This window comes from Monodelphis domestica, chromosome 3 (genome assembly GCF_027887165.1).
Source record: "Monodelphis domestica isolate mMonDom1 chromosome 3, mMonDom1.pri, whole genome shotgun sequence".
NCBI lineage: Eukaryota > Metazoa > Chordata > Mammalia > Didelphimorphia > Didelphidae > Monodelphis > Monodelphis domestica.
In genome coordinates this window covers 303,930,624-303,947,495 of record NC_077229.1, presented here as the reverse complement: position 1 = coordinate 303,947,495, position 16,872 = coordinate 303,930,624, and the positions used below count along the sequence as shown (strand labels likewise).

The following is a 16,872-nucleotide window of genomic DNA, read 5'->3' as shown; positions in this document are numbered from 1 at the left end:
TTGCATTAACATTGAATTAAAAATGAAAGTTTATTGTTAAAGTTCACAAAAATCATTAAACTCAATTATTTATGGATCTATTATTTTCAGTTTGATAAAAATGAGTATTATTACTGATTTTTAGATCCTAAACAAAACTTTTCTCTGGACCTCAGGTAAGTTCTCTGTGCCAGTTTACTAATTGAGTGCTACTTTGTGTGTATATTACACACATGGATATGTGTGCACCACAGAGGTGCAGGTATATGTTTATACATGTGTATAATTGTTAGCTTCATGCCATTCTTCATTCTCAACCATAAGCTCCTTTAGTGAAGAGACTGTATTTTGATCTATGCTCTTTAAACTCAATAACATCTTTTGGCATCTTTTCCTATTTTTAGCATAATGGCAACACAACCAACTGAAATGAAAGGAATGTTATATTTAACTATGTTATATTTAAGGACTGCTACATAACTAAACATTCTTGATGCTTTATTTTACCATGCCTCACAGATTTACAAAGCCTTCCTTCCTGCTATGATGGCTAACAACCATGGACACTTGGTTTGCATTTCAAGTTCAGCTGGATTACTTGGAGTAAATAAACTGTCAGGTAGGTACTGTATAGATAAAACAATGTTATGTAATATTTTGCATTTGTGTTGTCCTTTACAAACCTTAGCTTAAAGTTGCATAATAGCCCTAAGTAAAGTATTAACCTACTTTCACAAGGAAAGCAAATTATGAAATAAAGTCTATAATAAAATTGGAATCAAATCTCTACTCTTAATTTTTCCAAACTTTCAACAGGCAAGTAGACACAAATACCATCTTGTTTACATAAAATTGAAATATATAGCCTGAATTAAACTTTATCTCTCACATGACCCCCTTGATAAGAAACTGAAATGTGGCCCATCAAGTTTTGTGTTTTCACAATAATTTTCTGATGATTATAGCAGTCTAAAAGTGGCATGGGGTACTCTTCACTAGAGGCCTCCAAGCAAAAACCGATGACCTGTTATTGAGTGCATTGCAGAAGTATATCTAGTTAAGATGCAGGTTGAATTGTATAGCTTCAGGAGTAAGACTGAGATTCAGTGATTCTCTAGTCTTTCTCCAGAATTCTACTTGAAACTGTTAACAGATAGTATTTGTAAAGATTTGTTGGGGAGGATAGGTGTTTTATTTTGTTTTTCAAAGAACAATACAAGTTTACAGCAACCACAATATCTTCCTTTCCCCTAATAAAAAATCAAATGAACAACTAAGTAAATATATTTATAACATAAGATGAATAATAATGTGAAATTTCATTCACTGGTCCCTCACTATAATAAGAGTGGCAGAATTCTCCCACTGCAAGTAGCCTAATATTCTCTGCCTAACTAATACTGGGTTGCAAATATCTCAGGACCCTCAGGGAAGTATAGATCAGTCCTTCCTATAAAGTAGAAGTTCTTAACCTTTGTGTGTGTGTGTGTATGTGTGTGTTGGAAAGCCCTTTAGCAGTCTGATGAATTAAATGGAGCCCTTATCAGAAAAATGTTTTTAAATAAATGAAATAAAGATCAATTATCTTGAAATGTAGTTATCAAACTATTTTTTAAATCAAGTTCACTGACCCCCTAAAAATCTACACACAGACTCCCTGGAAGTCCCTTGGATTCTAGGTTAAGAATTCCTGACTTAGTAGAGAGAAGAGTAAAGGGTAAAGGACCTTCTTGTCAATAAGGCACCTTTAAAATGCACCACATTTAGGCTTCAATGTACTATCATTAATTTTGAGGCTATACTAAATAATTTGATTCTTAGAGAACTTTCTACCGTAGCCTAAAATACATGTCTCTATCATCTTATTCTTGTATAGCCATAAAGAGAATTTCCCAAACTTCCCAGGCTACTATAAAGATTACTAGTTCATCTATACACACTATGACCACCTGCTCTTCTCTCCCACTCTATTCCTCCGAGCTGCTGTCCATGCCCTCTCTCTTATTTCATCTCTCTTTTCTCCAAAGACTCATTACTCTAGTTGGAAATGATCCTTTTCATGGGTATATCAGTTTATACTTCTCCTGCCAAATGACTTTGTTCCAAGGTGCTTATACATTACACTCAAAGATTCTACTCTCACACCCACATACAGTCATAGGCATGCCATAAAACTGATACTTCCCCTCCTGTTTTATCTCCTACTAATTACCTCTCCCAACATTTTCTTAGCTTTCTATACTTGACAACAGTAATATGGCTCTTCATCCTGGTGGTTCTAATACTAGTCTGCTGTCAGGTACTATTCCAGCCATACCCTATTAGCAAAAACCTTCCCTTTTCACTCTAGAAGAAATAAGATTGCAGCATTTAGAAAAGCTATGAAAATCATCTTAAATGCTCTTCCCTTCCAACCTTTGCCCCAAAGTGAATTGAGATTGCATATATTTGTAACAAAGGGAAATATGACTACAGACAAGTGTGTTGATGTAACATAGATACCACATTCTCCAAAAGAAATCAGAGGCAACATGTCTAGTAAATAGAGAAATCACTATAGAGTCAAAATGACCTGAGTTCATTTTTGTCCTTATCATGACTGATTGTGCTTGTCTGGACAAGTTACTCAACTACTCTGTGCTGTAGGCAACTCTCTAAGTCTATACATTGCAAAGAAGATCCTCACTTACAGTGGCAGAAAGAAGTTCTGCCTGGAAGTTCCCTATATGTAGGAAATCAGAGGTCCAGTTGCTCTCCCTCACAAGGCAGATAGGAGGAGGGGAAGCTAAATGGCACAGTGGATAAAGTGTCAGGTCTGGAGTTAGGAGCACCTCTGTTCAAATTTGGCTTCAGACATTTCCTAGCTGTGTGACCCTAGGCAAGTCACTTAAGCCCAGTTGCCTAGCTCTTGCCACTCTTCTGTCTTAAAACTGATATTAAGACAGAAGTTAGAGGTTTATATATACAGATATATATATATGGAGGCCATCAACTCAAGACTTGACTTGAAATCACAGATCTAATTACTATCCCTTATAATGCAGGAGACTAAGGTTAAGACTACTGGGACACCATTTTGGTATGGACCCTTTAGAATGGCTGGGCCAATAGGGTAAGGGAGTCCAGCAAAAGTGGAGGATTGATAAGATTATCGTAGAGGTTGGCTGTTACCTTTCCCATCCTAGAACCTGCAAGCACCCTCTCCCATTGACCCAAGAGCTACTTTCCATCTGCCTGAATCCCTTCTTCCCCATCTTCTTTGATCTTCCCAATGAAGACAGTGCCGATTCACTTGATTAGTGTGGTGTCCTAGCTATAAAGATATTAGGAAAATAGTGAAAGAACACACCCTATGAGACTACCTCCACCTTGTAGTTTCATAGGAGACCTGAGATAATGGAATGAAGTTTGCCTCCCTCTTCCCATCTTTTTGGTGACAGACTACTTTTGAAAAGTACTACTTCTGTTTCAGCAATTATTTTTAGTGCTTTGGTTATTATGTTTTAGCATTTCTTAGTATGTGTGAACCAATGAATTAAAATCTGGATATCCATTAAAAAACAAAAAATCATGTTTCCAATGAATAATGTTTGAAAATGACCAAATAAAATAATGTTTACATTTTAAAAAACAGGTAAAAAACAAAAAATCACACCCTGACAATTTTAAAATTCATTATTTTGTGTGATTTTAAATGTGTTTTTTAAAGTATATTTTCATTGGATTTTCTTCTCACAGATTACTGTGCAAGTAAATTTGCAGCCTTTGGATTTGCTGAATCCATTTTTTTAGAACTACATGCTGAAAGAAAAACTGGGATTAAAACAACCATTGTTTGTCCATTTTTTATAAAAACTGGAATGTTTGAAGGTTGTACTACTGCGTGAGTACTTTTAGAGGAAATTTTTAATAAAAACTAACAGGTTCTTAATTTTATGGGTTAAAAGTGGTTGGTTTAAGAATGTTTCTCTTCCTTCTTAGCCTCTCTTCTCTACTTTCCCAGACTTGGCTTGTAGTCTTTTTATGATAGCTGAGGGCTGCCTTGGATGACTTGCTGGTGGGGAGTAACCTGAGGAAAAATTAGTTTTTAATCTTTTCTTTTTTAATCTTAATATTCAATATGAATCAAATAGTTTGATCTGGCTACTATAAAAACAAATGACTTTTTAACTTGCAGAATAAGAAAAACAATATTCCTATAGTGCTCTGCACTGACTTCCAATGGTATTTTTGTCTTGTTCTGCAATTTCATTAATATAAGAAGTTCCAGATGAGAAACCCCCTCTACCAACACTTGATAATGGCATTACAAATTATGATCTTAGACAGTACCCTGAGGCACTGAGAAAATAAGGGACACACAAGGGACCACAAAACAAGTATGTTTCAGAGGTCAGATTTTTGAGCCCAGGTCTTCCTGATTCTAAGGCTGCCTCTATGCATGTTAGTTATTGTGTAGAATCTTAGATGCTACATTTTATGATGGACTTCAGCAAACTGGAGTCAATCTAGACCTTATCAGCATCATAGATCTGGGCAGCTAGATAGCACAGTAGATAGTATATCAAGTCTGGAGCCAGGAAGATTTATTTTTCTGAGTTCAAATCTAGACTCAGATATTTACTAGCTATGTGACCCTGGGTAAGTAACTTAACACTGTTTGCCTCAGTTCCCTCATCTGTAAAATGAGTTGGAGAAAGAAATGGCAAAATATTCAACCATCTTTGTTACACACACACAAAAAAAAACCTCAAATGGGTCACAAAGTGTTAGACACAACTGAAAAATAACTGAATCATAATAAATCTAGAGCTTGGAAGAATCTTGGCAATCATCTAATTTAACCTTCTAATTTCATAATTGTGGAAACTGAAGAAAGTACAGAGAGAGGCGACTTATGACATATAGGTAATAAGAAAAAGAAGTGAGATTTGAACCTAAGTCCTCTGAATCCAAAGCCTGTGTTCTTTTTCACCATTGGAGATGAAGAACCACCAAAGACTCTAGAAATGGTTAATCTAGAAATAGACAATTCTTTTTTTTTCTCAAGAAGCTTACATTCCTTTTTTATTCATATTTACTTTTTTATTTTTTAAATATTTTTCCATGTTTACATGATTCATTTTCTTTCCCTCCCCTCTCCCAGAGCCAACAAACAATTCCACTGGGTTGTACAAATGTTGTCACTTGATACCTGAAATAGACAATCCTGAAGGAGAGATAATAGCTGTCTTAAAATATTTGAAATTCTATCATATAAAAATAGATTACAGGTTTTGCAAATTTCCAGAGGACAGTACTACGATGATTGTTTGGAGGTTATAGGGACTTATGTGAGGAACAATTATCTAACCATTAGAACTTCCCAATATTGGAAATGGCTGCTCTGTGAGGTGATGAATTCTCTGTCACTGGAAGTTTTCAAATGGAGAGTAGAAGAACATCTGTTGAGGATATTAGAGAGATGATTCATGCTTTGAGTAGGAAGCTACACTAGATGGCCTCTTAGGTCGTTCCATCTCTAAGATTATGAATCTATGAAATGTAATGTTTAAGCCTTAGGGAAGAGGTATTAAGCTAACCATCAACTATCCACTGAGACTTCTGTATAACTCTTGGTAGCTCTTCACTTACTGGTTTTGGTTTTTTCTGCACTCAGAAAAAAAAAAACATTTTTTATAAAAATTTATTTTCAAATTTTTAAAAAATCTCTTTTATCCATCTCACATACACACAGAGAAAAAAAAAAGAACAAGAAAACACTCAGACAAGCAAAATAAATTCCTATATTGTCTTGTAAAAAAATTCTTATTCTTCACTATTACCTCTCTGCCAGGAAGTGATTAACTTGCTTTCATGATCAGTGTTCTAGAATCACAGATAATCATTACACTAATCAGAGTTCTCGGGTCTTTCAGAGTTTTTTTTTTAATTACAATATTGTTGTTACTATATAAATTGTTCGCTGGGTTCTGCTCACTTCATTCCTCTGAAGTTCCCAGGTTTGTCTAAAACTATTCCCTTAATCATGTCTTACTGCACAATAATACTCCATTACATTCATATACCATGATCTGTTCAACCATTTGTCAATTTAAGGACACTCCCTTAGTTTCTAGAGCTTTGTCATTACAGAAAGTGATGCCATAAGTTTGACTTTCATGGCATCCCATCCTACCTTTTATTTCCTATTCCCACCACACAAAAATACTTCTCTCTCTCTTTACCATCTCATTTTGGTGATGTCATTAACTCCCATGAGTTCAGTTATCATTTCTATGTGGATATTCTCAGATCTATGTATCTAATATGAGTATTTATCCTGAAATCCTATTCTACATTTGCCTATTTTGAATGAGATGCCTTAAAGGAATCTCAAATTCAACATAAATCATTATCTTTTTTTTCTTTCCTCCTTCCCCCCAATTTATAGCTCTCTTATTTCAGTCAAGGATGCTGCCATATTTCCAATCACCTTGATCCACAAACTCTAAATCATCCTTAACACCTCACTTTCCCTCTCCCCATGTGTTATCAAGTCAGTTACAAGGCTTCTCAGTTCTACCTTCACATCTCTCACCACTTTTCCCTAAATGTAAACTAAACTGCCACCTAGTTCAGATCCTCTTTGACTATCACTGAGACTATTTAAATAGTTTCCTAATTGTTCTCTCTGTCTGGTCTCTAATTCATCATTCATATAGCTGCTGAAATGATTTGTTTATTTGTTTGTTTATTTTAGAATATTTTTCCATGGTTACGATTCATGTTCTTTCCCTCCCCCCCCCCCATAGACCAACGATCAATCCCACTGGGTTTTACATGTATCATGAAATGATATTTTTAAAGCAAAGGTCTAAAGCATTCCACTGTCCAAGAATCCTCATATGTTCTCAGTTTTCACTAGGTTGAAGTACAAATTGTTTGCTTCCAAAGCCTTTCACAGTCTGGCTGCCATTGAATTTTCCAGGCTTACCATGTTACTACACTTCACACAATCTGCTTAAGTTAAAACTGGTCTACTTGCTATTCCCTGGACACGATAATCCCTCTTTCATGTATTTCCACCAGCTGTCCCCCATACCTGGAATCTACTCCATCTTCATTTTACTTCTACCTAGGTTCCTTTAAAATTTGGCTCAATTGATGGCGACCTTGTACATGGTTACTGTCCTGATTCTTCTCATTTGCTAGTGCCCTACTCCCTATTAACATTTGAATTTGCTTTTCTTTGTACCTGCTATTTCCTCCTTTTTCCAACAGAATTAAATTCCTTGAGGTTAGAGGCTATTTCATTTGTCTCTTCATTTTGTATCCAGCTCAGTCCCAGGCAAATAGTTGGTGCTTCATAGAGGTTTATTAAACCAACTAGATAAGACTCACATACATATTCAACTGTCAGGTCCATGCAGGCACTCATTTAAGTTAACAGTTTTAGCCACTTTTAGGTTGAAGAATCTCCACTGCTAGTTTCTGAGATGGAGTTTTAACTTAAGTCTTTATGACTACCTAGCTATGTGACCTTTGGCAAGTCACTTACCTCTGTTGTTGGGAGAATCAAGTGAGATAATATTTGTAAAGTACTTAGCACAGTGCCTAACACATAGTAAGAGGCTATACAAATGCCATTTATTATTTTTGTGGTTATTAACAAGGATTCTTTTCTTAATCTAACATAAGATTGTCTATTTCTAAATTACCTCGACTAATTCTTTTTTTTCCTAAATCCTTACCTTCTGTCTTAGAATCAGTACCGTGTACTGGTTCTAAGGCAGAAGAGCAGTAAGGACTAGGCATTGGGGCTTAAGTGACTTGCCCAAGATCACACAGCTAGGAAGTATGTTTGATTTTAACCTAGGACCTCCCACCTCTAGGCCTGGCTACTAATTCTTGTTAAAGTAATCACTGTTTCTCTTTTCCAGAAATTCTCATCTGTTGCCAATCCTAGAGCCAAAATATGTAGTTGATAAGATAATGGATGCAATTCTGACCGAACAAGTTTACCTATATTTGCCAAAATTCTTGTACTATGCATTGTTTTTAAAAAGGTAAGCAAATCTCTATTTTCCTCTTTTTATATTTTTTACTCTGCTAATATAACAATCACCTTCCCACATCATGTTTGCATCTTACAAGTAATAAGTTATAAAGTATTAGGTTTGTTGATAATGCACATTAATGCAAAGCTTTAAAAAAAATTTCTGTTATTCAGAACAAGAGTTTATGCTTATAGACAAGGACTGCTTGTGCAATAATAAAGCACCTCCTCTGTGGTAGTAACTGGAGTTTCCTGTTCTATTAGCTTCTTGGTGTTTCAGAATCATGGAGGTAGTTAAGCTAAGAGTTAAATGATGGAAACTGACTGATTGACTGACCCATTGACACACAGGAATGGAGATTTAAAAGGAATCATTTTCTATGCAAACAATAATAATGGGCAAGGTAAATACAGTTTGAGTTTCAGGATCATGAATAAATGACAATCCCAAAGATTTCCTCTAGACCATTTGCCTTAAACAAAAGAGGCTGTGTACTCTAGGGTTCTTGTGTCACCTTTAAACAGTAAAAATTAAGTGCTTAAGAGTTAGGAGTGTGAGAAGGAAAAAAGAACCAAGTGATTAAAACCCTGAAATACTAGACAGGTAAGTTTCCCTTCTACAAAAATGGTTACCTCTTAAAGCACCTAAAGAGCTCAAAGACTTCTTTACTCATTTCTCTCCTCCTTAGATTTCACTCTATTAAAGAACTAAAAGCTACAGACTGGCAAGTCCCTTAAAGGATCATAGAACTATAAACTGAGAACTCAAAGGGACTTAATAAGTCATCTATTCTAATATCCTTATTTTACAATGAGCAAACTAAGACTCAAACAATTTAATTAACTTGTCCAAAGTCACACAAGTTGTAAGTGGTATAACTAGGATTCAAACTCGAAATTCAATTGTTTCCCTAACTTTTTCTCCTTGTTTTTTTTTTAATTTTTAATTTATTTACATAATTAATTAAATTTTTTAATTTTTAAAAAAAATTTTAAAAATGTACATGGTTACATGAATCATGTTCTTTCCCTCCCCCGTCCCGGAGCCAATGAGCAATTAATTCCACTGGGTTTTACATGTATTATTGTTCAAAGCCTATTTCCATATTATTACCGCCTCTATGTTTTTTGAAGAACACACACATTAATAGCAGCAACAATCTAAACGACCTGTGATTTCCATGTGGAAGCAGAGTAGTTTGAAGGTTTTTGTTGTTTTTGTTTGTTTGTTTGTTTAAGGGAATCTCAGGTGGTAGTTTCTACTTCTGAACCTTCAGGGCTTGGATACTTTCAGGAAGCCTTCATAATAATGATAGTAATGCCTCCCATCAGAAGCATGCTTGTTTACTAAATATTTTACAAGCATTTCCCTTTGATCCTCATAACAATCTTAAGACTTACACCAGGCAGATCATTTATATCCATTCCTATCTTAAAGATGCTAAAAGTGAATTTGAGGAATATTATGGCCTGCAAGAGGTTATACAACTGGTGACTAGTAGACCTGGGACTTTCTCCAAGTCCTTGGTCCTTTCTACTATATGAAACACCCATTCTTAATTTGGCCTACCCTTCTTCTAAATGGTTTTCAGCTTTTATGGTTTTCAGGGATGTGATAAAAAGAACACTGGATTTGCATTTGGATGACCAAATTCACATTTCTGTTCTACTTAGAGAAAGCATTTGACCTCTTGGGGTCTCACTTTCCTCATCAGAAAAATGAAAGAATTAGATGGAGTAAATGACTTTTAAAATCCCTTTCCAGTTTTCAAACCTATGATTCTATGAAATATTGATTGGTAGACCTCAAGTAGTCCTTGGAAGTTTTCTTCAGGTCTGCAGACTGTTCCATGATGCAAAGCTATAGCATTGTCATGTCTAGGTGAGTTTCTTCGATAACAGAGAAAGAAATAATAAATCTGTTCATTCCAAGTGACACTGTGCTAGAAACTAGACAAGTAGAGTTTTAAGCATCGGCAGTTAGTGTAATACTACTTCTGCCACTACCATCATAGATTAAAAAAGAGTCCATTGAATCCTCTAAATCTTGATGCTGAGTGAGGGTAACTGATGCTGCCATTTCAAAAGAGGAAGACTGTGTATAAAGGGAGAAGTACAGAAGGCCTTATTTACCTTAGTTACATCTAATACTGTCATCCTCCTTTTACCCCTCTTCTTGTCCTTTTGAGAATTCTCTTATCTCCACTCCTATATCTTTGCCTTTAGGGCAGTTAGGTGGAGAAGTAGATAGAATGTCAGGAAGACTCATCCTTCAGATGTGGCTTTAGAAAATTCCTAGCTATGGGACATTGGGCAAGTCACTTAACCCTGTTTGCCCCAGTTCCTCATCTGCAAAATGAGGTGAAGAAGGAAATGGCAAACCTCTCCAGTATCCTTGCCAAGAAAACTCCAAGTGAGGGTACAAAGACTCAGATACAACTGAAATAACTGTACAACAACATCTCTAATTCTCTGTTCCATTATGTGAAATCACATGGGTCAGATAAGAGAATATTATGGGTCAAAAGTGGTGTTATACTAGAAGGGGCATTTTGGAAGTATATATGGTGGCAACTGGCAATGGATGGGTTAGTGATCCATATATTGTTTTGTCCCACCACAGTAATTTGTATACTAAAATTTTTGGAAACCGTTGCCTCAATTACTGGACTTACTTGGTACATAACTTGCTTCCAGTAAATGAAATCTGAACTAGGGTAAACGTGTTGCTATATTTTATGACTCCAGCCAACATGATTAAAGGACTTGGGCTCTTTTTAAAGTCACCACAAGAGGATCCCAATATGAGCACATTTTAGAAACTGCCCAGGGATCACATCTTCCCAGATCCATAGAACTCTAGAAGAGTTACATATAATTCCTGGGCAATCTTTATTATCGCTGCATTTTTTCTTAGAAATCCTTGACATCTTATGAAGTGCCTTTATCTGTATTTATGAAATGCTGTCAAAGTGGTTCAACAATTTTTCTTGCTGCCTTAGAATTGTAATATATGACCAGAAGGAGGTCACACACTCACACCCTGGGGAACTGGAGAGAGAGAGTGAGAGAACTGAAGAAATGGAAAGAGGGAAAAGATTGATCCTCCCTTGTCTTCCCCTTGGGGAATATAGCACTATTTGTCTTTCTGAGGAACAGAATATGTCTCCTCAGAGACTGGGTTTGGGAGGTGGAAATTAAGGACTGGAAGAGAAAGTCTTAGAGAAATGACCCACTGCCTCCCTTCTTGATCTTAGCTGTTGCTGAGAGGCAGGTAAATTTTCTGCCTCTGGATGCTTCCAATATTCCAAATGCCACCTTTCCCTTTGAAATCTAGTACACTCCTTAGCCCTGGTCTTGAACTATCCTTACTTTTGGGCAACAGTATGATTCCCCCCAAAATCTTCACTCCCCTTCTTTGATATCAGAAAGCAGGCAAACCTGATCTAAAGGGTAACACTTTATTCTTAAGGACACACAGGGAAGGGAGGATGAGGATGTTTGGTTGAGGAAAGTGGGAGATAGGAATCTCTATAGATTAGCAACTGACCTCCCCCCCAAATCCTGAGGGGTTCAAGCTTTCTGCCTGACCCTCCTTTGGTCAGCTGTTGGGTTTGTCCTTCCTCCTAAGCTAATCTGGCTGTGAGTTGAAGTTCAGGACACTATGGGGAAAGAGAAATCTTCTCAGCAAATGGCTTTCTATAAAATCCCAATCTACTTTTGTCTTCAGTTGTAACCAGAGAGATTTAGGGGTACACTGTAAGGTAGTCAATGTCCAGAGGGATCCTCTATCTCAGAGGTCCTCCTCTCAGACCCTCCACTCCAGGAGAGAGCTGATCAGAAGTGAAGTGACAGTTTTGAATCCTCTCAGCTCCTCTGTTCCTTCCTGGAATCTTGAGTCTTCCTTGATCTTCCTCCACTTGGGCTGTTCCTTTGCATTGGTGGATCTGAATATTTTTTTCCTCTCCTTTACAACTTCTCTCTTACAGAATTTAGGGTTTTGTTTTTTTGTTTTGTTTTGTTTTAATAATGATTTAGACAGACTATGTCTCTTAAAAAGCTTTGTTGTTTTTTAAATGATCTTGTTTAAATGCTCTTTAAATGTATAGTTAAAATATATCCATTGACCTTAAAGCAAATTGTGCTTTGAAAAAATAGGCTAAAGCTCTCTTCTCTGTGACCAACAGATAGTGTACTCATGCATAGTGAAAATGGAGGGAGAGATTTCAGGTGCTAAGATGAAAATATATACTTCACTGAAGCAATTGAATGGATGGTGTGGGTATACAGATCTTCTAATAATAGATAGTAGTAGGGGGCAGCTGGGTAGCTCAGTGGATTGAGAGCTAGGCCTAGAGACTGGAGGTCCTAGGTTCAAATCTGGCCTCAGACACTTCCCAGCTGTGTGACCCTGGGCAAGTCACTTGACCCCCATTGCCTAGCCCTTACCACTCTTCTGCCTTGGAGTCAATAAGAGGGAAGGTAAAGGTTCCAAAAAATAAATAAATTTTAAAAAAATAGATAGTAGTAGTTGCTTTGAATTTCGAAAAATGTTTCATGTAAGTAAACCTATTTGAAGATCCTAATGCTCCCATGAGATAGCTAGGTGGCACAGCAGATAATGTGTCAGATCTGTAGTTAGGAAGCATCAGACACAAATGACTCAGCCACAGTAACCCATCACCCTATGGATATGTATGCATGTGGATGATCATCACATTTTACAGAGGAGGAAATTGAGTCTCAGAGAGATTAAATGACTTGTCCATGGTTATATATCCAATGTCAAAGATGTGATTCCTGGCTCCAAATGTAGTACACTAGTCACTTTACTACCCATTTTCTGGGTTTTAACTGATGGCTCAGCTCAGTTGTTGTTTTTGTTGTTGAATCAGTTCAGTTCAGTCTTTTCTGACTCTTCCTGACCTCATTTGGAGTTTTTCTTGGCAAAAATACTGGTGTGGCTTGCCATTTCCTTTTCCAATTCATTTTACAGCTGAAGAATAAGGGCAAACAGGGTTAAGTGACTTGCCCAGGGTCACACAGCTAGTAAGTGTCTAAGACCAGATTTGAACTTTGTTCTTCCTGACTAAGCTCAGCATTCTATCTACTGCACTATCTACCTGCCCAATGGCTTAGCTTACAAATGCAGATATCTTATGTGGATCTGAGATGTGTGGGGAGACTGGATCTAAGAAAAGAATACTTTGCCTCCCCAAAGAGAAATTTTGCAATATGTGTGTACCTGAATTTAGGAAAAGTAGGACTTCAGAAAATGACAGTTATATTCACCTGATCTGGCAAGCTGAGCAATAATGAAAATTTTGTCTTTTTGTTTCTTTTAGCTTTTTGCCAGCCAAATCGGGAGTGGCTGTATGTGAATACATGAAAATCTTTGATGTGATGAATTCCTTCAAAGGACAGTTAAAAAAGTTCTAAAAGGCAAACTCTAAGAAAGATGTCACTCAGAAATCCAAATCCAACACTGCCAAGTAGTTGTTATTTCAGTGAAGAAATGTCTAATGCTACATGACACAATTTCTGAAAATCTCTAAAATGCTCAACCTGCTACCTAGGGTAATTTTTAGACTTACTGTTACAAGGGAATCACTTTAAAAGACTGATATATATTAATTTAAGGTCGCCAAGGAATTCAGCTATGTAATTCCTAAATGAAAAACTTAAGTCAGCAGTCAACCTTTTATGGAGTTTAATTACAATAGGAGGAAGAAAGGAATTAGAGATAGAGAGAGAGAAAAAGGGAGAGAAGGGAATAGGGCTTAAATACCCCTTCTGTTTAGGCTGGGCCAAAAGGCCCAAGCCCTTAGATAGCTAGGGCAAAGAAAAGAGATCAGTCCCTATTACTCACGTGACCAAAATGGAGAAACAGCCTCAGAGGGCCCCACCTTCAGCTTCCTTCAGAGCAAGCTTCCCAGAGCACACCGCCACTACTTCCACAAACTCTTCAACCACCTCGAGTCTCCAGACCCCCCTCTCTTTAAGGAAACCATCCAAGTTGCCTCCCCTCAGTTCTCACATCTACCAATCACTGTCCATCCATTTCCCTGTGCCAATGGAGGCTCTAGCTTAACCCAGGACCGCCCAGAGGCTTTGCACATGTCTGTTGAAGGTCATATTCTCAAATAATTAAATCTTTGCTCCTTTGCTACAGCCCTTTCTAAATCCTGTTAACCTGAGTAGGGTAGAGATTGGAATAATTAAATTTTGATCTAGGCTGCAGCCCTTACTCAATCCTGTTAGGACTGAATAGGGTGGAGATTGATTCCAAGTATCTCCATTGTATCAATTCTAAAATCAATCATGACTCAAAGAAATTCCTGTTCTATGCTTAAGCATAGGTCAAAGTCCTTTCCATTGTTCAGCAAAAGATTTCTGTCCTAAAGTAATCTGAAGAAGGGAAGAGAAGGAGCCTCCCATGCCAATGGGGTTCCCATTCCAATAGACTATCAGTAAGAAATTTTCCAAGTATGAAATATCCCAATGGTGAAATTTCCAACATTTATAAGTCTAAGGAATTTTAAGGTTTACATTACCTAATTAACAGGTTGCTGGGGGAGGGGAAGCTTCCCTGTTCTAGGAATGTACAGATATTTTTCTTTTCAAAGATTTAAGCCCAATCTTGCCCTCTCACTTGAACTCTCTTTGGATGGGCAGGAGTAGAGAGAGGATATCATGTAGATAGCCTGTCCTTGCTGATTTTTTTCTACATCCAAATCTTCAGATGACATGAGGGAACCAAGCAGTGGTTCCAGTGCTGGCTCCATTGAGGACTAAATATTGGAGGACTGGCTAAGGTCCAGAATGTGTTTGCATAGGCTACACCATAACTGCTCCTAGTAATTGTCTCCTACCACAGAAATAAATTACACGGAATAAGATTCAAATCTTTCCATAGAGCAATTTGGGAAACCAGTATTTCTTGAGTTTCTTTACTCTTCTGAAATAATCCTGGAGTTAATTTGTGGTGTTTAATTTAGTGTTTAATGTATTAATCTCATCCAGAATTCACTTAATTTCTTTCCAGTGAATATAAAATTTACATATATTCATAATCTTCAGTAGCGTTATTCCATCTAACAAATTGTATTTTTATATCTTAATCATCAGTTGGGAAGGTACTTTATGGATTTAAATAATACAAGCAAGATTTAGATTATGTCTGTAGTTGACATTGGTCTCATTCTTTACAAGCCTCTTCACCATGAGGAAAACTTTATACCTCAGCTATTAAGTTCTTTCCATCTCCCTCTTCCAACATTGACATTTTGTGGAAAGCAATAAGGAGTGTCACAGAAGACAAGATGAAAACCTAGGTCCTCCATTAGAAGTATGGGGGTCTTTCACTGGGTAGAAACTTAATTCCTTCTTGCCAATGGTTTGTAAAGCCTTATCTTTTCACAACTCGCATGACAAAACTTTATCTTCATGCATTGGTATTTCTTCTCTACCCTGCCTTCTCCTTAACTTTTGTTCATTGTATAGCTTGGGATCTCAATTTAAATAAAGGTAATATACAACACAAAACAGAAAAGGATTTCTTTTATATCTAAACATAAAAAGTGTTGGATTTCATAGGAAATGTCCTAAATTCAATCCATCACTTAAGATTAAGTGTCTCTCTTTTCAAATACATGCCAGGATGCTGGAGATACAACTTTAGAGTGCACAAAAGAAAAAAACAATTAAAAAAAAAAGAAGAAAATGCTAACTAATTTTCCAACTTCTTCAGTTACAAAGTTAAATAAGAACAAAAAATATTACTTCAATTTTATAGTTGTTTATAAAACTGCTCTTGGGACTTGTTTAAAAAATAAAGGTAGAAACTGAAGAAATGGAATCTAACAAAAAGCTAGGGATCACAGTAGACATCCACTACATCATAGTACTGCTTACAGCAATTATTTCTAATTGGAATTGCTGTAACAATGTCATGCAATTCAATTTCAATTTCACAGTGCCCATAAAATTGTCCAAACTTATTTAGATCTTTAAGCTCAGATTTAAAAGTGAGTAACCACATGTCAAGTAGAAAATTGATCAAATTATAAATATTGAGGTAATTTAGTGCCACTGGCTATCAAATGAATTTGGCTTGTGTTTGACACAATTTTCTATCAATGAGACTCATTCAAAAATGCAACACTTATTCACACATACTACCTCCAGAAGGAAATAAGGCAACAAGACTCAACAGTGGAATATTGTACCCAAGGAATGTCCCATCTAATCTTTGTCTTCATCATCAATAGACATTGTACTTTTCCACCAAGGACCACACCATCCAAAGGTGACAGAAGCAGCAAAATACTTTGTTTCTGGATATGGTATTTTTGATTATAGAAAAGGAATTGGAGAGTACATTTAGTATGACCTAGTGGTTTTATTTTTTTTTCCATATCAAAGACAGACCCAAGAAAGATGTGGAAAACTTGTCAACAATCCACTTTTCATTCCCCAGGGGTCTAGCACCAGCATGCTTCTTGGCACCAAGAAGAGCTCATTCTGAAAATTTAAGGAAGTGTGGGATGGACAGAAGTTACAGAGTTAGAGCCTGAGAGAGTAGAATTCACATACCAAAGAAACAAATGGGCAAAGGATGACAAGGGAGAGCAACAAGTTCCTTGAAAATGTTCATTTCCTTCCCCACAGAAAGAGAATATCAAAGGATACATGCCCTAGATAGACCCGGATAGTCATTTGTTCAATTTTTTTCCAAGCATTTTCTTAGCATCTCTAGCCAAGAAATTAGAAAAGATTTCCCTAGCCTCTACTAACATGACCTAATCATTAGAAAAGAAAAAAGGGGTTGGGTATTTTTTGTTCCTAAACTGGTA

The 16,872-nt window shown here is 36.6% G+C and overlaps 1 protein-coding gene across 3 annotated transcripts in view; it reads left to right on the top strand.

Moving 5' to 3' along the window:
* SDR16C5 (short chain dehydrogenase/reductase family 16C member 5) overlaps positions 1-15,569 on the top strand; it is a 37,901-nt gene extending 22,332 nt beyond the window's left edge. For all 3 annotated transcript variants that reach the window (XM_007487103.3, XM_007487102.3, XM_007487101.3), the window contains 4 exons: positions 499-598; positions 3,718-3,862; positions 7,902-8,027; positions 13,363-15,569. In XM_007487103.3, the coding sequence (XP_007487165.1) occupies positions 499-598; positions 3,718-3,862; positions 7,902-8,027; positions 13,363-13,456 (465 nt within the window). In that variant the 3' untranslated portion in view covers positions 13,457-15,569. The remainder of the gene's footprint in view (positions 1-498; positions 599-3,717; positions 3,863-7,901; positions 8,028-13,362) is intronic.
* The last annotated feature ends 1,303 nt before the right edge of the window (positions 15,570-16,872 follow it).